Source organism: Xyrauchen texanus, chromosome 6, assembly GCF_025860055.1.
Source record: "Xyrauchen texanus isolate HMW12.3.18 chromosome 6, RBS_HiC_50CHRs, whole genome shotgun sequence".
Classification (NCBI taxonomy): domain Eukaryota; kingdom Metazoa; phylum Chordata; class Actinopteri; order Cypriniformes; family Catostomidae; genus Xyrauchen; species Xyrauchen texanus.
Window position 1 is genome coordinate 30,830,699 of NC_068281.1, and position 20,823 is coordinate 30,851,521.

General features: G+C 38.8%; 1 protein-coding gene across 1 annotated transcript in view; it reads right to left on the bottom strand.

Annotated features, from left to right (window-relative positions):
- Positions 1-12,901: 12,901 nt before the first annotated feature.
- atr (ATR serine/threonine kinase) overlaps positions 12,902-20,823 on the bottom strand; it is a 39,879-nt gene continuing 31,957 nt past the window's right edge. The window contains exons 43-47 of the mRNA XM_052129029.1: positions 20,643-20,799; positions 17,973-18,126; positions 17,690-17,841; positions 13,625-13,730; positions 12,902-13,417 (exon numbers count right to left, since the gene is read on the bottom strand). Coding sequence (XP_051984989.1) covers positions 13,244-13,417; positions 13,625-13,730; positions 17,690-17,841; positions 17,973-18,126; positions 20,643-20,799 — 743 coding nt within the window. The 3' untranslated portion in view covers positions 12,902-13,243. The remainder of the gene's footprint in view (positions 13,418-13,624; positions 13,731-17,689; positions 17,842-17,972; positions 18,127-20,642; positions 20,800-20,823) is intronic.

Below are 20,823 nucleotides of genomic sequence, written 5' to 3' on the forward strand. Positions count from 1 at the left end.
GTGATTTGTTGTCAGGTAATTGTCACTGAATTCTGAATTAAGTAAAAAGTCACATCATGCATGATCGATCATTACTGCTGCTTTTCATTGCTGCTGAGTATTCATGCCCATCCCTAGAATGCAGCTGGTTTAAACATTCTGTCTATGCAAGCTTGGACCGAGTCCTTGGTAACCATGCATAGGTTGTGAAATGTACAGTATATACTGCCCCATAATGGCTAAATGTTATCATTACAGTGCAAAAACAACACTTTTATCAGAAAACCTGTCAAGTTATTACAACAACATGCTGACCTCTACCACTCCTTAGCATGTTGATAAAATATTATTTAATGCTTATTTGGCTGAACTATGCCCCCTCGGTGTTGGAAGTCACCTGTGGCTTAGAGTGAATATATGATTTCACACTTGCCAGATGTACAACCAAACAGCTGTCTGCTGTGTAGATCCACTGAGAGCTGAGCAGGGAATAAAAGTATGTCAATAGTCCATTCACTGCTCATGTCTCAACCCTGTATTGATGACATTACCTCCCAAATCACTGCTCACAAAACTGATACAAACACTGAAATAAAGCTAAATATTTAGTGAAAACAAAACCTTTTTTTAATCCAGTCCTTATATAACCAAATAAGTAATGTACTCCACTGCCGAAAATATGAAATAAAGGAGCAAATTTTCTCTGTCAATACATCTTGTCCTGGTTACTGCAAACAACTGTCACATTGGCCTCCTTTTATTTGTTATAGCAACTCTGTTTAGAAAAGAGCAGCAGACTTAATGGATGTGTTGTTTTGGAGGCGGTCAGATGTAAATGTCTACCACAGTATGACATCATAATGTGGAAAAAGCAGAGAAGGAATCGTTTTGGCAGCTTGGTTTCAGCAAATACTCTTTTTGCAGTAATGAGGAAGTTTTAAAGGGATAGTTCACCTAAAAATGAAAATCTTCTCATCATTTACTCACCCTCATGCCATCCCAGATGTGTATGACATTCTTTCTTCTGCTGAACACTGGCCAAATTAGTATTAGAAGAATATTTCAGCTCTGCAGACCCTTACAAAGCAAGTAAATGGTGTTCAGACCTTTATAGCTCTAAAACTCACACAAAGGAAACATAAAAGCCATCCATACGACTTCAATGGTTAAATCCATGTCTTCAGAAGTGACATGATAGATGTGGGTGAGAGACAGATACAAATTTTACTCTAAATCTCCATTTTGATTTTCACGTGGTGCCTGTTTAGATTGACTTTCACATAGGAAAGTAAAAGTGGAGATTTGACATGTTAGGTCAGAATTTTACTTTTATGTTCCCTCTCTGTGATATTTGGAGCTAATGTCTGATCACCATTCATTGTGAGGACCAACAGAGCTTAGATATTCTTCTAAAAATCTTCGTTTGTGTTCAACAGAAGAAAGTCATAAACATCTGTGATGGCTTGAGAGTGAGTAAACGATAAGAACATTTTAATTTTTGGGTGAACTATCCCTTTAAGTTCTGAGACTTACAGTATGTTTTTATAGTACAACAACCTCTTATATGTTAAAAGATCAAGGAAAACTTGATTCCTCGTGTCATGACCCTTTTTAGTGTCCACTCAATGTCTACGAAAACACCAAGATTTAAAAACTGGACTAAATTAAGACTTTCTTGGATTTTCTTGTCATTCTTTGTGTCAAGAGGGCCAGACAGTCTTACTAAATTATTAGCTATTCTCCTCAAATTCAATTTGCTTTCCAGTTTCATTGTTCTGGTTTTTAATGATTAATTAGTTAAGGTGCTATTACAATAAAAAACTAAAAACAATTAAATAATTATTAAAACACAACCCCCTGAAAATAAGACAATTACATTAGAGGTTCTAACAGCAGAATAAAATCAATAATGTCTAAATCAGCACATTACAATCTTAACATAATTTAATCACTTCCATTCTGGTAGACTGCCAAGATACTCTGTCTGTGTACTGTTGCTAAGGTTTTGAGATAGCAGGCTGAAACATATCACAAGAAACAGATACAGTGAGGAAAATAAGTATTTGAACACCCTGCTATTTTGCAAGTTCTCCCACTTAGAAATCATGGAGGGGTCTGAAATTGTCATCGTAGGTGCATGTCCACTGTGAGAGACATAATTTAAAAAAAAAAATCCAGAAATCACAATGTATGATTTTTTAACTATTTATTTGTATGATACAGCTGCAAATAAGTATTTGAACACCTGAGAAAATCAATGTTAATATTTGGTACAGTAGCCTTTGTTTGCAATTAAACGTTTCCTGTAGTTTTTCACCAGGTTTGCACACACTGCAGGAGGGATTTTGGCCCACTCCTCCACACAGATCTTCTCTAGATCAGTCAGGTTTCTGGGCTGTCAGCTGAGAAACACGGAGTTTGAGCTCCCTCCAAAGATTCTCTATTGGGTTTAGGTCTGGAGACTGGCTAGGCCACGCCAGAACCTTGATATGCTTCTTACAGAGCCACTCCTTGGTTATCCTGGCTGTGTGCTTGGGTCATTGTCATGTTGGAAGACCCAGCCTCGACCCATCTTCAATGCTCTAACTGAGGGAAGGAGATTGTTCCCCAAAATCTCGCAATACATGGCCCCGGTCATCCTCTCCTTAATACAGTGCAGTTGCCCTGTCCCATGTGCAGAAAAACACCCCCAAAGTATGATGCTACCACCCCCATACTTCACAGTAGGGATGGTGTTCTTGGGATGGTACTCATCTTTCTTCTTCCTCCAAACATGCTTAGTGGAATTATGACCAAAAAGTTCTATTTTGGTCTCATCTGACCACATGACTTTCTCCCATGACTCCTCTGGATCATCCAAATGGTCATTGGCAAACTTAAGACGGCCCTTGACATGTGCTGGTTTAAGCAGGGGTACCTTCCGTGCCATGCATGATTTCAAACCATGACGTCGTAGTGTATTACCAACAGTAACCTTGGAAACGGTGGTCCCAGCTCTTTTCAGTTCATTGACCAGCTCCTCCCGTGTAGTTCTGGGCTGATTTCTCACCTTTCTTAGGATCATTGAGACCCCACGAGGTGAGATCTTGCATGGAGCCCCAGTCCGAGGGAGATTGACAGTCATGTTTAGCTCCTTCCATTTTCTAATGATTGCTCCAACAGTGGACCTTTTTTCACCAAGCTGCTTGGCAATTTCCCCGTAGCCCTTTCCAGCCTTGTGGAGGTGTACAATTTTGTCTCTAGTGTCTTTGGACAGCGCTTTGGTCTTGGCCATGTTAGTAGTTGGATTCTTACTGATTGTATGGGGTGGACAGGTGTCTTTATGCAGCTAACAACCTCAAACAGGTGCATCTAATTTAGGATAATAAATGGAGTGGAGGTGGACATTTTAAAGGCAGACTAACAGGTCTTTGAGGGTCAGAATTCTAGCTGATAGACAGGTGTTCAAATACTTATTTGCAGCTGTATCATACAAATAAATAGTTAAAAATCATACATTGTGATTTCTGGATTTGTTTTTTAGATTATGTCTCTCACAGTGGACATGCACCTACGATGACAATTTCAGACCCCTCCATGATTTCCAAGTGGGAGAACTTGCAAAATAGCAGGGTGTTCAAATACTTATTTTCCTCACTGTATGTTCAGCAGGGAAGATATCTGACCTTGAAACTCTATCAATAAAAGCATGGTATAAACCCATAATTCTGCATGGTAATTTGCAAAGGAACAAATCCAGAGGAACAAATCTTCTCCCTGTTAAATTTAAAAGTTTATATCAGTGTTTAGATGAGTACCCATTTAGCACAGATTATGCAGAGCAGAATATAATTTTTTGTGCAATTCCTTGTCTGAGATGGCTAATAATGGCAAATGACTAAAACTGCTGAGCTCCCTCCCCTGAAATCCTAATTATAGATTCGACTCATCAATGCTCACTGACGCACACACCAAACAACCAGTAGATCAAAGCCTTTTAGCATCTCTGCTGACCCAGCTACAGAATAGCTCCAGAAAGCCTAGGAGCCTACTGAAATGCTGAGACACAAACACTTCACCTGCACAAGCACAAAACAGGCCTTTAACAGAAGACGTTTTAGAGGCCCTGATAGGAAATAAGATCACTTCTACACTGTAGTGATTGGCTGTGTAAAAAAAGACCCATACTGACTGAATCACAGAGGAAATTAAATAAACTATGGTTTATTTGCAGTGGGATATACATTTTACAGTATTTTTATGTTAAAGTCTCAAGTCAAGTCAAGTGGTTTTTATTGTCGTTCAACCATATACAGATTGTACAGTACACAGTGAAACGAGACAACGTTCCTCCAGGACCATGGTGCTACATAAAACACCATAGGACATACACAGAACCACATGAGACTACACAGACTAAATAACATTTCTACATAAAGTGCACATGCAAACGTGTGCAAAAAGTATGGGACAGTACAATAAATTGCTAAAAGGAACAGGACAATTGGCACAGTGAGAGACAGTGCAGCGCCGACCAGTACACATTTGAAATCGAGTAGTGCTAAAGATGACACTTTCTAAAATGCTCAATGTAAACATAACATACCATGAGATAGTGTTCTATGCACATAGCAGTTATTGAGGTAGCAGCCAGGTATAAAGTGACAATAATTAAAGTGTGACTCTGGACATGTGCAAAAGTTGGATGGTGTGTGTGTCAGGCCAGTGCCTGAGTATTAAGGAGTCATCAAATGACTTAGTATTAAATGACATCAAATAGCATTTTCCAATAGTTTTTTGTAACAAAGCAAAACAATGCAGGTTATGTGTCTGTTACAATATAGTGTGATATCCGCGTCACCTCTTGCCTTTGTTTGTGAGTGAACTAAATGAGAAAGTGCTTGCTGTGAGTGTGAGTATACCTGCAAGGTATGGTCAAATTTAAGACTAAGTGACAAGTTTCCTCTGCAGGCTTGATTGCACTGGTGCTTCTGAAGCATTCCTATGTAAGAAAATTGTCTATTTGCTATTTTTCTTGCCTCAAGTTTACTCAAATTTGTAACACTATGAAGCAAGGAATATGTATGTTACATTAACCATGACCAAATGTACTAAGCTATAAAGAAAACATGGACACTGATTTTGTACTCCTGTGCTTTTGTATACTGTAAAACACATCAACCCAACATCCGTTATTGAGCTTTAAATTGTTTTCCTGCCAGCAATTAATATTACACTAAGAGAAAGACTTTTTAATTTGCATAAGTATCACAAATATGAATTATATTCTACAAAACACACCAAATCAAATTACATAAGCTAATACATTTTCAACATTGGGATGCAATTATTAGGCATACTGAAGTAATTCAGTATGATGCCTTAGAAATTTTATAAGAGCTCCTTTGGCACCCTAAACTGAATGGTTGCTGATATTCTGGAGCTGATCATTAAAGGGATAGTTCACCCAAAAATCTAAATTCTCTCATCATTTACTCACCCTCATGCCATCCCAGATGTGTGTGACTTTCTTTCTTCTGCTGAACACAAACAAAGTTTTTTTAGAAGAATTTTTATAGTATAGTAGAATATTGTATTTATTAAGAATATAATAAATGCCATAATGTGTTTTGATATCTTCCTCATTTATTTGAATGTTAATGATTATTTTAATGTTTATGGATTGGCCCCTTTCTCTTCCATTGTAAGTGCCTTACTATAACTACGATAAATTGCAAAATAATTTTTTGTGTTAATCAACATCATACCACAAATGCTGTCGATTGAGCTTAACTTGTATTGACCCTAGAACATTCCTTTAAAGCTTGATAAGAGGAATTCGGCACCTGTTTAACATGGGCTTCACTTCTTCATTTTACACCTACGTTCTATCTTCTTTTCTCTTGGAAGGACAAAACCGCTAGACTCATCAATGTTTACAGCAGACTTCCTGTGATGCTGTAATCCACACTTCTTTTTAGCTGGGTTTCCATTTTCCATCATATTCAAATGTTGACTATAATGATCCTTTTGGTATGAAAACTCAGAGGAGATAGAGGCCATGAGAGGAAGCGAAGTAGGCCTAGTTGCTTGAGATGTGTCTGTACATCGACTGTAAATGTCCAACATCAAGTCATCTGAACCAGTGGTAGTTACAAAGCTAAGACCCTCAGTCTCCAAAAGGGAAGGTTTATGAACATCCTCAGAGAGGCTGGACCTCCTCAAGCATTGTCTTTCATGCGAGCCCTTCCCTGTGGTTGTCATTGGTCTTTTCGTGTGCTTTGACTTTAGGGATTTTTGTTCTTTGTTCCTTTCAACCCCTTGCTCAGCTTCAGGTATACCTCTTTTTTCACAGCTTAAGTGCTTTTGAGTAATGTTAATCTTCATAGAAGACAACTGACTAGCACACTGCTCAACAAGGGAAGCTATGCTGATATCACTTCCTATCGCACAGGTGCTGGCTGGGGATAGCAGGTCTCTGGTTATTGGTAGTGGATTTAGTCTCTTGGACTGGGAAAGGCTGGGACAGGCCCACAGGTCTGAAGACTTGATGTTCTCAATAAGAGACATACAAGAAGGACACAGGTACAGATCTTTAGCTCCATTTCTCAGGGAACTCCTGCAAGATTCACAAAGAGATTGCTTGTTTATGGCCAGCACAAACAAAGATCTTGTGTCAGAGCCAGGTGAGCTTACCACAGGAGACTGCAAATCTCCATTTTGGGTCACTGGGGAGTTGATATTGAATATCCTGAAACATACACCACTCGTTGGGGTTTGGGGTAGTCTCTCTGGAGAGGCCAAGTTTGACATCACTGTGTTAACATCACATTCTGAAGGCAAATGCATTAAGGGAACAACAAAACCTGGCTTGTTTGAGTCTTTGTTTGTGAAATTAAGCATATCTTTCCTACCATTACCAATTCTTGGAGGGGCTCTTCTTGGTGGTTTTCTAACCCCTGTTGACTGGGTTTTGCACCTCAGAGATAAATTGTCTGTTTCCACACTGCTAGTTTGCAAAGACCTCAGTTCTGTTGGGTTGCTATTTTCTGTCCTTTGTTTCAGCCAGTTAACGATACCCATAGCCAGAGAGATCTCTGTGTCACAAAGCTTTAGTAAACAATCCTTCCCCATCCATTTACTCTGCAGAAGCTCTTGGCCTATGACGTCTCTATCCAAATGTGGTGCAAGATTCTCCTCTGCTCCAACGTGAAAGCTGTACATGGATAATGGAAGGTCACTGCATTGGCCAACAATGCTGTCTGTCAGATCTATTTCATCATCAAAGATGTTTGTCATCTCTGCCTCACTGGGGTCGTAGAACAGCTCGTAAAGAGCATCTCCACTGTAAGTGTCCCTAGGGAACTTGTTGGAGCGAACTGGGGTGGGGGAACTTTTGCTGTGGTCCTCAAAACCAGGAGAAACATAATCACAATAGCCTTCATCACTAATGTTCTCTTGGTTGTCACTTTTTGGTGTTATCACATCAGGATTCGGTTCCCTGATCTGTGACTCTTCATGTTTGGGTGGATTTGTTGTGACATTTTCAGATATAGTTGTAGAAGGATAATTTGCAATCGGTGTTATAGTTTCTGTTGCATTTCCCCCTGATCTTGAACTTTGCCCAAAGATTATAGTTCTGTTTAGGGTTTCCCACATTCCAAACATGTCCTGGACGTGATCTGGAGATGCCAGACACTCTTTACCTCCCTGGAAACCTGCAGAAGTAGGACTTTGCCTCTGAGGTACACAAGCAACTTTTTCACATTCAGGGCATATAAGGCATTCCTTATCAGCAAATATCTCTCCACAACCAGCCTGAGATCCAAAGCTTTTTAATGAGGCAGCATCATCACACACATTAGCACAATTTTCACCTGAAGAATCTGAGAATGTCTCACTGAGGTCATGATCATACCTGCTTCCTCTATGCCTTAAAGACTTCTTCGTCCGATTCACTGCTGGAAAATTTTCATCTGCAACACGACACAGTGTTCCTGGGGACATAGCTTTTTCATGGTTGTTTCTTTTATGAACTAACATAAAAGAAGCCTTTTTAGGCTTCTTTAGGGAGATCCTCTTTTTAGGAGTGGATTTTGCTATGCAGGGCACAAAGGGCACTTGTGGTGTAAGATTACGGTAATCAATGATTTCATGACTGCTGCCAGATGTATTCCGATTCTCATGAAGCAGCCGTGGAGGCGCCTCAAATCCTGAAAAGCTAACACTGGACACAAGCTTATGGTGATGGTGCTGTTTGGTCCTGTCTTTGTATACAGGGCTCTCATCCTGCTGCAGCCTTATTCCTCTCACACAGTCATGGGTTCTGCTCCTTTTAACAAAGCTGTAGAGCAGTCCATTGCTTTCTGAGAGAGTGTCACTAAGCTCTGGTGAGAGAACATCAGGAGTGTCTGGCATAGGCAGTGGGCATGGGCATTCACTGGTTCTCACAAATCCATTATTTTGAGTGTTTTGAGATTTATGCTCTTCAGTGTATTTACTTTGGCCATGTGCTGCATTTTTATTTGAACTCTTCCTTTCATCTGAAGGATTTTCGCTTTTTAGTTTCATATACATAACTGTGAATAGAAAATATGTATTCTTGTTATTTATGCACACACCGGGGCTTATGGACATGATAGAAATTATTCAGGCCTTTTACAATGTTAATTTGTTCTTAAATCATAAATGCATCTACTATTTCATCTTCAGAATTTATCACCAAAATTCAACAAGATTTTATGAAAAATAATATTAAGCATATGCTAATAGTTCCCTCTATATAGCGTGATCATTTCACTTCATGAGAAATTTAACAAGTTTCTTTTTTTTTCTTTAAGATGTTGAGTAGGCTTACATATATTCTTAACATGTTGATGTCTTTAAATTTTAACTTATATTTTATCTTTTTGATATTCTAACTCATTAAAATTTAACAAGAATTACAGATGTAAAGAATGTTTCTGGTAGCTACCAGACTTTAAATTGAAATTTATGGAATAAATAATATTAAATAAATAAAAACTGTATAGCGTCTACATCTTCCATTATGAACATTATTTAACCCTTGTGCATTGTTCAAATTCACTACCCTTTCGTTATGTTCATGGCTGAAAACAGGCACTACTTTAAACTGCTGTAAAAATGTATCAGATAAATATTTTTTTCAATTTTTTTTGCATAAATCTATTAATCAACCTTAGTCCTGTTCAAAACTACTAAAGGTTTAAAAAAAAAAATCTGGATTTTAACTCTTTAATTGCCAAATTCATAAATGATGTCACTGATTTGGGGAAAATAACATACAAAATGACGTATTTTCAATATAAAATGTGATTGTGGACTGGATTTTTTTTTACCTTTTATCACAGTCTTGGACATGTCAAAGATTAGAAACAACATTGGTTTCCATGCATTGTTAGTTTTTGTGCAGCATCAGATTTGAACTTTTTCTCCCTCATTTACTGTTCGTGGCTGTTTTTGCCCCATTGACTTCCATTATAACCACATTTTTTGATTGCAAAGCCATGACACCATATAATCATGCATTTTTGATTGTTTGTGGTTTCCCTGTTGGGAAGAGGTAAAATTTGTAATTTTTACTGTTGATAACCAACAGTGGCACCATTAACCCTTTAGATAGGCCTGTGAAAAAAAAGCTTAGTTTCTGGCTTTTACATGGAGTTATATGGAGAATAATAGCATATTAAAGTGTGTGTGTGTGTGTGTGTGTGTGTGTAGAGAGAGAGAGAGAGAGAGAGAGAGAGAGAGAGAGAGAGAGAGTGAGAACTCACCTTGTTGCGTCTGAGAAAATCAAAACATGCACCTCAGCTCTCAGAACTACATGGAGTAAACAAAAACAAAGTGCCTTTTGATGGTGAGAAATGCAGAGTAATCAAAAACAAAGCAAGTGGATTTAAACACTTGCATGCAAGCCTGCTGATCATTTGATGGTGAGAAGAGCAGCAAGCAACATGAGAAAGGGCTTGACTTGTAGTGAAGTTTTAGAGATGATAATGCAGCCTGACCCCTCCAGCGAGCTGCAGGATGTATTGTCTTCTCCCTCTGACACCACAGACTCAGCAGAGTCAGATCCTGATTTGGATGTGGTACCCTCATCATCCTCTCTAGCTTCCACTGAAGGCGAGGAGGATTCGGAGGATCCTGGATCTGGGTGGATTGGAAGAAACGGCGAAGTGTGGTTTTCCACCAACGCGGAGACGACTCCCTTTCTTCAGCCTGCCAGAGGCGTGACTCCAGGGCCGACGCGCTATGCCATCGCAAGGGTCCAGAACACGGATTCTGTGTTTAATCTGTTTTTCACAGAGGAGATGATTGACCTCATTGTCAGCAAAGCAGTGGTGACAGAGGGACCAAAAAAGAAGCCAGAGATAATTGCAGATTACAACCGCTGCAAGGGAGGTGTCGACACAAGGTATGTGCCATTACACATTTGTTACTACATGAATTTTACTTGAATTCATGTGCTTGTTAGAGATAAATTTAGGAGATACTGTTTGTGTTTTGACAATGTTTGCATGATTATTCTCATTGTCATGTGCAGCTTCAAAAATACTTATTATGAAATCTGTACTTATTCTTTTCTTGTTCTTTTATTTTTGTAGGTTGTCGGCACCTACAGCTGCAGAAGGAGGACCAATCGGTGGCCACAGACGTTATTTTTTAATATGCTATTATTCTCCATATAACTCCATGTAAAAGCCAGAAACTAAGCTTTTTTTTTCACAGGCCTATCTAAAGGGTTAATGGTGCCACGTGGTTATCAACAGTAAAAATTACAAATTTTACCTCTTCCCAACAGGGAAAACCACAAACAATCAAAAATGCATGATTATATGGTGTCATGGCTTTGCAATCAAAAAATGTGGTTATAATGGAAGTCAATGGGGCAAAAACAGCCACGAACAGTAAATGAGGGAGAAAAAGTTCAAATCTGATGCTGCACAAAAACTAACAATGCATGGAAACCAATGTTGTTTCTAATCTTTGACATGTCCAAGACTGTGATAAAAGGTAAAAAAAAATCCAGTCCACAGTCACATTTTATATTGAAAATACGTCATTTTGTGTGTTTTTTCCCCCAAATCAGTGACATCATTTATGAATTTGGCAATTAAAGAGTTAAAATCCTGATTTTTTTTTTTTTTTTTTTAAACATTTAGTAGTTTTGAACAGGACTGAGGTTGATTAATAGATTTATGCAAAAAAAATGTGAAAAAAATATTTATCTGAAAATTTTTTACAGCAGTTTAAAGTAGTGGCTGTTTTCAGCCATGAACATAACGAAAGGGTAGTGAATTTGCTCACAGTGTACTGTTGAGTTTTTGAAAATTTTCAAAGCATTTTCCTAAAATATGTGTGAAAATAAGATTTGTCACCAAAAATCATTCCATTTGCTAAAACACGGAGAAAGTTATGGCCAAATTACGACTCAACAGCACCCCCTAGTGGCTGAAAACATCCCGAACAGCACACAAGGGTTAAAGAATGCAGTTGAAGACAAAATATCTAATTAAATGGAATAAACTAATTTAAAATAGGCTATTTAGCCTATAATGTAGGTCCCAGTTAGACTTTTGCATTATATTATTCCTGAAAGCCAAAACAATGAGTACAAAAAAAAGGCAAAAACTATTATCTCAGTTTGTTGAGGTTCTCATACCTTTTTAACCAATACATTTCTATTACTTCCCCATCATGCTTACTGGATATGAGTTTTATAGAGATTGAACTAACAAACAGCAATTCCTATTCGATTAAACATTTTAAAGCTGAACAACTAAAATGTTATATTTACTTAAGGAATTTCAATTACTTTTTCCCCACATCTGTAAATAGTCTAGAATACCTAATGTTGGAACATATGTTTTTTAACTGTACAGCCAACAGCATATAAAATGGGTCACAGGAAAAATCGAATATGACATGCTAGAACACATAGCTCTAAAATTGGAATGATAATGCCTCGGATGGCGCGAAGTCTTAATCCTTCGGCAAAAAACTAAAACCTTATGAAAACGTGTAAATTCCCTTAACATGCGCCATTTCATGATATATGTAACGTGTTCAGCCGTTTGCGGTTCGTCGTTCGGCATTTGAGCTACGCCTCTTAATAAACATTATTTCGTATAAATGCGTTTGAATTCGCCTAATACACGGACCCGTCATTTAATTACATACCTGTATCAGAATGTGACTGAAGGCGTTTGGCGGGAGATGGTGTTCCAGATGCGCGTGACAAGATATGATGCTCTGACTGTCAGAGAGCGTGTGAAGAGAATTACGACAATCAATAAGGGACCAGGAGAACACTCATAACAGACAGCATGACCAGACACACTGCATTTATATGGCTGAAGCGTTGATAGTTTTTACTATGTGGTTATTAAAGGAATATTCCAGGTTCAGTGCAAGTTACGCTCAATCGACAGCATTTGTGGTATAATGTTGATAACCACAACAATGAATTTCGACTCGTCCTTGGTTTTCTTAAAAATTTTTTTTAAAAAATCGAGGTTACAGTGAGCCAATTACTGTACAATGGAAGCGAATTGGTCCCGTTTTTGGAGGGTCTAAAGACAGAAATGTGAATCTTGTAAAACTATAAAAACACTTACATGAATTCTTACCCATTAGCTTCCATTGTAAGTGCCTCAATGTAACCTTTTTTTTCCGGCTTTGGCTTTTTTTTAAAGAATAGGAGGGACCAGTCAAAATACATTTTTGTGGTAATCAATATTATGCCACAAATGCTGCCAATTGATCTTAACTTGTATTGAACCCAGAATGTTCCTTTAAGGGCTTTCATGAAATGTCTGTGTGAAATATTCAAAGACTCAAGCTCACACAAACAGTAAGGGAAAATTGCATAAAACCTGAATCAGAATAAGACTCCAACATAATTGTACAATGACAAGACCAGAGCACATTTTAATTAACATGACCACTTTAAAGATGCACTATAGTGGATGCAAGACTTAGTGGTAAAGAATGTTTGTTTTTACTGTGACATAAGCCATTTCTAGTTCTGAGATTTTCTTTTTCCTGGGAACAGCATCAAAACAACATTTATCATAAGAATATTTACCTCTTAAATATGAAAACATAAAATGTAATCATTTAAGGAACAAGGAATTTAACACTGACATAAACATAACAGAATCTTACCTAAACATATCCCCCCGCATGTGAGAGAAAGTACAAAACTAAACAGAAAGCTTAAGTTCGAGTTTAAGTCTAAATCTTTTAAGTGCAAACATGTTCATCATAGATAAGGACCCCATCCAAGGTACATCAGGCACAAGAGGTTATCATCTGTGGCTTCTTGAATGAGGTAGTGTACGTGCCCCTCAATGGACAGAGGCAAACCCATCACTTTATTCCTGTTCTTGATCACGCCCTGAAGTCGCTGCTCTATGTCCAAAACATGGGTCTTAGCCTAAAATGGAAGAAAGATTAAATTAAAGCTTATTTGTATTGTTACTACTCTGCCTTGAACAAGCTCAATGTGCATAAGAGTGCTTCAATATTCTTGCATCCAAACGTGTTGTATGTTTATATATAATTTAAGCCCACTTAGCTAAATATACAAGAGTCATAGATGAGCACTGTCATTTAAGCTAAAATAACCAAAGGGGCAAATTACCTTCTCATTGAGGATCTCTCCAGATTCATTAACTTGATTCTTGGAGGTACCCTTGACAGGTTTACTCCACTCAACCAAAGGATCATGAAGGAATGTTTTTAAAACACTGTATAAGAAAAAAGTATTAGACAAATACTGTATTTGCACAGTTTTATAATAGAAAAACTAGTAAGTAAAAGAAACAACTCAAACAATATGATTTGTTTGAAACAACTGTATGTGTACAGTTGAAGTCAGATGTTTACATACACCTTAGCCAAATACATTTAAACTCAGTTTTTCACAATTCCTGACATTTAATTGTAGAAAATATCTCAGGTCAGTTAGGATCACTACTTTATTTTAAGAATGTGAAATGTTGGGGGCCTGGGTAGCTTACAGAGTATTGATGCTGACTACCACCCCTGGAGTTGTGAGTTCGAATCCAGGGTGTGCTGAGTGAATGCAGCCAGGTCTCCTAAGCAACCAAATTGGCCTGGTTGCTAGAAAGGGTAGAGTCACCTAGGGTAACCTCCTCATGGTTTTTAAGTGGTTCTCACTCTCAATGGGGCACATGGTAAGTTATGTGTGGATCGCCAGCATGAGCCTCCATATTCTGTGAGTCTCCACGGTGTCATGCACAGCGATCCACGTGATAAGATGCGTGGATTGACTATCTCAGAAGTGGAGGCAACTAAGACTTGTCCTCCTCCACCTGGATTGAGGTGAGTAACTGCGCCACCACGAGGACCTAGTAAGCAGAGGGAATTGGGTATGCCAAATTGGGGAGAAAAAATAAATAAATAAAAATTAAAAGAATGTGAGATGTCAGAATAATAGTAGAGCGAATGATTTATTTCAGCTTTTATTTATTTCATCACATTCCCAGTGGGTCAGAAGTTTACATGCACTTTGTTAGTATTTGGTAGCATTGCTTTTAAATTGTTTAACTAGGGTCAAACGTTTTGGGTAGCCTTCCACAAGCTTCTCAAGTTGCTGGAATTTTGGCCAATTCCTCCAGGCAGAACTGAGTCAGGTTTGTAGGCCTCCTTGCTCGCATATGCTTTTTCAGTTCTGGCCGTACATTTTCTATTGGATTGAGGTCAAGATTGTGCGATGGCTACTCCTTGACTTTGTTGTCCTTAAGCCATTTTCCCACAATTTTGGAGGTATGCTTGAGGTAATTTTCCATTTGGAAGACCCATTTGCGACCGAGTTTTAACGTCCTGACTGTCTTGAGATGTTGCTTCAATATATCCACATCATTTTCCTTCCTCATGATGTCATCTATTTTGTGAAGTGCACCAGTCCCACCTGCAGCGAAGCACCCCCACAACCTGATGCTGCCACCCTCATGCTTCATGGTTGGGATGGTGTTCTGCGGCTTGCAAGCCTTGCCCTTTTTCCTCCAAACATAACGATGGTCATTATGGCCAAACAGTTACATTTTTGTTTCATCAGACCAGAGGACATTTCTCCAAAAGTATAATCTTTGTCCCCATGTCCACTTGCAAACTGTAGGCTTATTTATGGCAGTTTTGGAGCATTGGTTTCTTCTTTGCTGAGCAGCCGTTCAGGTTATGACGATATAGGACTAGTTTTACTGTGGATATAGATTCTTGTCTTCCTGTTTCCTCCAGCATCTTCACAATGTCCTTTGCTGTTGTTCTGGGATTGTTCTGCACTTTTCGAACCAAACTACATTAATCTCTAGGAGAGTGAATGCATCTCCTTCTGAGCGGTATGATGGCTGCCCTGTCCCATGGTGTTTATACTTGCATACTATTGTTTGTACAGATGAATGTGGTACCTTAAGACATTTGGAAATTGCTCCCAAGGATAAACCAGACTTGTGGAGGTCCACATTTTTTTTTTTTTTTTGAGGTCTTAGCTGATTTATTTAGATTTGTCCATGATGTCAAGCAAAGAGGCACTGAGTTTGAAGGTAGGCCTTAAAGTACATCCACAGGTACACCTCCGATTGACTCCAATTAGTTTCTGATAGGCTTGCCTAAAGGGTTGACATTTTCTGGAATTTTCCAAGCTGCTTAAAAGCACAGTTAGCTTAGTGAATATAAATTCTGATCCACTGGAATTGTGATATAGTCAATTAAAAGTGAAACAATCTGTCTGTAAACAATTGTTGGAAAAATTACTTGTGTTATGCACACAGGGGTTTTCAAATTGGGTTAAAGTGAGCCTCCCACAAGAGAACTTGAAGACAGCTTATTTTAGGCTACTTAAGCCAATTCAACTTTCAAAACATCAACATCAGATATCAAACGACGTCAGCAAGATGGACAGCGCTGTTTTGTCACAGAATCAAATGCGTAAAAATCCCTTCCATATAGGCCTACGTTAAGCAAAAAAAAGAAAAAGAAAAAATCCGATAGCCGATTTTGCCTCTTCATTTTCATCATCCCTACATCAGTGGGAACAATGAATCTGGCTTTTTGGGCTGCATGGTAGAAAGGAATAAACGTATATCGTCCTCCACCTGCAGCCTTGATCGGTAATTTGCTTTTAAGCAGGGTCAAAGCGGAAAACCTGCATTCACATAAGTAAGTGGAGGTGAAGGGGATGAGGACTTTCATAGCCTTTTTAGAGAGGTGGGGAAACTCAATCAATACAAAGCGATCCATTTTGAAACTCGCATATACATAACACGCAAGCTAGCAGGGCAGATGTGTACAGACGTGAAGCTTTATCAGGGTTCATACACATTTTTACCAATCATTTTCCATGACTTTGAGGCACATTTTTCATGACCATACATTTCTTAAAACATCTATGTACACATGCCAAATAAGAAAAATCCATGTCAAAATTTACCACAGCATATATCAACTAAAATTAATGACAAATGACAAGCTATGAGGTTTACTAGAAAATAAACATTTATTTAAACAACGCTCACTGACACCAATATGACTGTTAAATAATATAATGTGTCAAACCCTGAGAACTCCATTGTGTAGCCTTCATAAACATAAATGATGAAAAAAAAAAGAGAAAAAGTAAATAAAAGTGTCCAGTAACACTGACATTAACTTAATTAAGATTAAAACAGCAGACTTTAACGCTGTGGAGGCACGTTAGGTCCCAATGCGAGATAAATCCAATGAAAAAAATGCTTTTAGGATAAATGAGAAAGGCGTGTTTGTTTTTGTGCAACCGATGATGTCATCATGCTTAAATAGGCAAAAACGCATGCGCCCACAATTTTCGTGTTCTGTACTGCAATTAACAAATTTTCATGTGAACGCGCTCTGTTTCGGACTAAACTGCCAGCGTGAAACCCCCTGATTTTACACTGATGCGACTCTTGACAGAAAGATCAAGGGACATCAGTGACAACCAGCGCAAGTCTTCTCTCATGTTTTCCATTAAAAACAGGAGAATGTATGTGATACTGAGACTTTTAATGATTGCTCCACAAGAATTAAATAATAACACTGCTCAGACTCACAAGCAAACATTCCCATAAGCTTAATTAATATGGCAAGTTATTACATACAAGCATTTAATGCCTTAATATATTCAAACAATAATATAAATAAGAAATGTAATAATTCCTGGCACAAGGTGCCAAATCATTTACACCACATGGCATTACGCATATTCACAAACTACTCAGTTTACGCACCAATGCATTTTGCATACTGTTGTTCCGCGCGGGCTCTGAGTAGCACTTATTCACGTATCTCTGAAACTTCAAGAATTATTAGCACACTTGTACTGCTGAAAATATTTTTTTGAAAATTACATGACTTTTCCAAAACATTGAGTGTTAACTTGTTTTTCCATTACTTTTCCAGGCCTGGAAAATACAATTTCTAAATTCCATGACATTTCCAGGATTTCATGACCGTACGAACACGTGCTGCGCTTCCCCTGGGGCTCTCTGCCCCCAGGGGAGGTGCGCCTCACCAATTGAAAACCTCTGTCCTAAACTACTTGACAAAACTATAGCTTGCTAATATGAAATCTGTGGAGTTTTTGAGTTTTAATGTCTTCAAGTGTAAACTTATGACTTCAACTGTACATGTATATATGTTTTCTTTTCTATTTGTCTGATATGTTCACCTCATAAGCGGCTCCCTCTGGTCCCTCATGAGTCTGAGCGTGACTTCACAGGCCTGTCTGAACAGACCCTCTGTGCCCATGGGTCCCATTGCATCAACCATGTTCTGAGTGAGACGAAAGGGAACCACCTCAGGTACATCAAACGTCTCCCCCTGCAGCACCATATAACAAATATGTTCTAATGTTGTGTTCCAGATCAAAATCATAGAGAAAAATATGAGCTGTAATGAAATTAAAATACTGCAGAAATGTATTTTCATATAGCCTTTACTTCCTTGCACACCTTGTTGAAGAGACAGTTGAAATCTACATGGACACACTCGCCGGTTAGGGAATCAAACAAAATGTTCTCTCCATGGCGATCACCCAGTCCAAGAATGTAGCCCACCATAGACATGACGGCAGTAGAGCGACAGTAAGCAGACCTGCTGTTGTACCTGCAAACCACATGTGCCATATTTGTCATGTGCTAAAATGTAAATTTGTATTAGTTATGTAACAATTAAACAATTATTTTATATTAATGTGTTATTTAAAATGTTGTTTTAAGTGGAGGGGCCTGGGTAGCTCAGCGAGAACTCCAGGGTGTGCTGAGAGACTCCAGCCAGGTTTCCTAAGCTACCAAATTGGCCCTGTTGCTATGGAGGGTGGAGTCACATGGTGTAACCTCCTCATTGTCGTGATTAGTGGTTCTCGCTCTCAATGGGGCATGTGGTAAGCTGTGCATGGATCGCGGAGAGTATCATGAACCTCCGCATGCAGAGTCTCCGCGGTGTCATGCACAAGGAGCCACTTGATAAGATGCATGGTTTGACGGTCTCAGAAGAGGAGGCAACTGAGACTTATCCTCTGCCACCTGGATTGAGGTGAGTAACCATGCCACCATGAGGACCTACTAAGTAGAGGGAATTGTGTATTCCAAATTGGGGGAAAAGGTGATACAAAAATAAATAAATAATAATAAAAAAGTTAGTTTAAGTGGCTGTTTACATCAAACACATTGTTGCATCTGTCTGCACTGCTTTTTATTAGTTTTCTATCTAAATATGTGCTAGATGGACATTTTGTGACTGTTGCACCATGCCTTTTAATGTTTCATACAGAAGCACAGTGTTTTTAGGACGCAGTGTCAAGTTACAAGAATTTTTTAAATGCACTTAACACTGCAACTGTCAAAAACATCCAGCTAGCGCATATTTATAGTACATAGAAAAACAATTAAAAAAACTGCGCTGAACTATGCAAAGACACATTCAGTTTGAATGACCCTTAAGGGGGTCGCACACCGAACGAGAAGCGCAGCGCCGCGCCGCGCCACGTCTAGAACAACTCACAGGTATCGCACACCGGACGCGCACATACTATTCACGCGAGCTCAATTTTGAATCAACTCCTGGTAGAAGTCTAGAAGAGCTGCACGATGGGTGAGTTTTAACTTGATGTATTATTTATTTTTTATGTTAATTTAATAGCTGATGTTTGATCGTTAATCGAGTAAAAGTGTCTATCACGTTAAGTCTGTTATTTTGTTGTAACGTTATCCGTTGTCTTGGCAACTATGTTACATACAGTAGTATTTATTTAGCTAGCGTTTAGTTAACCCGAGTGACAACGTTAACCAAACAAGTTATTTGTTATATTCTTTTTTATTATATACGTAACTGACGATATGTTATGTAAGAGTGTATGGTTAGTATGGTAGAGTATTGAAAAATGGCACAACAGGGGAAAATGAAAGATTTAAAAGGGCTATGTTTGTTTTATATTTTTTCCAATATGACTTTATTCAAGCTGTTAAATTAGGAATGTTAAACTAAATGTATACTGCAGCACAGGGTGAAGTCAGTATGTATATTAACGACGATTTGAGACAAATAAATGTACATTTAATATACAACTATGTAAATGGCGCTCTGTGGCGCGGCAGGGTTTTGAACAAGGTCCTGAGCCGTAGCTGGGCGCCGCGGACAGACGCCGAATGGCGCCGCCGGTGTGTGTACACTCATAGAGAATAATGTGTTAGAATTTTAAAGACATGGCGCTGCGCGGCGCGTTCGGTGTGCGACCCCCTTTACTCTAAGCTCGTTTAAATGTATAGCTCAACCAAAAATGAACATTCTCTCATAATTTACTCACCCTTATGCCATCCAAGTGTGTATGACTGTCTTTCTTCAGCAGAACACAAATTAAGATTTTTTTAGAAGAATATTTTAGCTCTGTAGGTCCATACAATGCAAGTGAATGGGTGCCAAATTCTTGAAGCTCCAAAAAGTACACATAGCCATCATAAAAATTATCTGGTCCAACACCGACACTGTAGAGAGCATCCTGACTGGCTGCATCACTGCCTGGTACAGCAACAGCACCGCCCTCAACCGCAAAGACCTGCAAAGTGTGGTGCAAACAGCCAGACTCATCTTCGGAGGTGAGCTTCCCTCCCCCTCCAGGAGATCTACACCAGGTAATGTGTGGAAAAAGCTTGGAGGATCATCAGAGACTCCAACCACCCTAGCCATGGGCTGCTCTCTCTGCTACTATCAGGCAGGCGGTATTGCAGCATCAGGATCCGCACCAGCCGACTTCATGACAGCTTCTTCCCCCAAGCAATCAGACTTTTGAACTCTTGATTGCTCACAAAACATATATCAGAACTGCACACTGGACTCTAACTGATTTTTTTTATGATTGCTATATGTGCTTTTTGGAGCTTCAAAAATGTAGCACTCTTTCACTTGGACCTGCAGAGCTGAAATATTCTTCTAAAAATCTTAATTTGTGTTCTGAAGAAGAAAGAAAGTCATACACATCTGGTATGCATGAGGGTGAGTAAATAATGTGAGAATTTTCATTTTTGGGTGAACTAATCATTTAATAGCCAATCTTATGAAAACTTCTGCATACTATGACAGTCTAAATGTTAATGAATGTTAACACTGAAAAACGGAATTTCTACCAAGATGTGGGGTCAGGAAATGTCCGTAGGAACCACTCATGAAAAACTGGTGGGTGTCTGGCACACAGCACATCTTTGTGCAACTTCAGCTTCTCCTGAAAAGAGGCTGTTTTGGGCAAAATCAGCTTCCGCAGCTCTGTCCCACTGACATAGATCCCTGTGTTTTAAAGAGAAAAATACC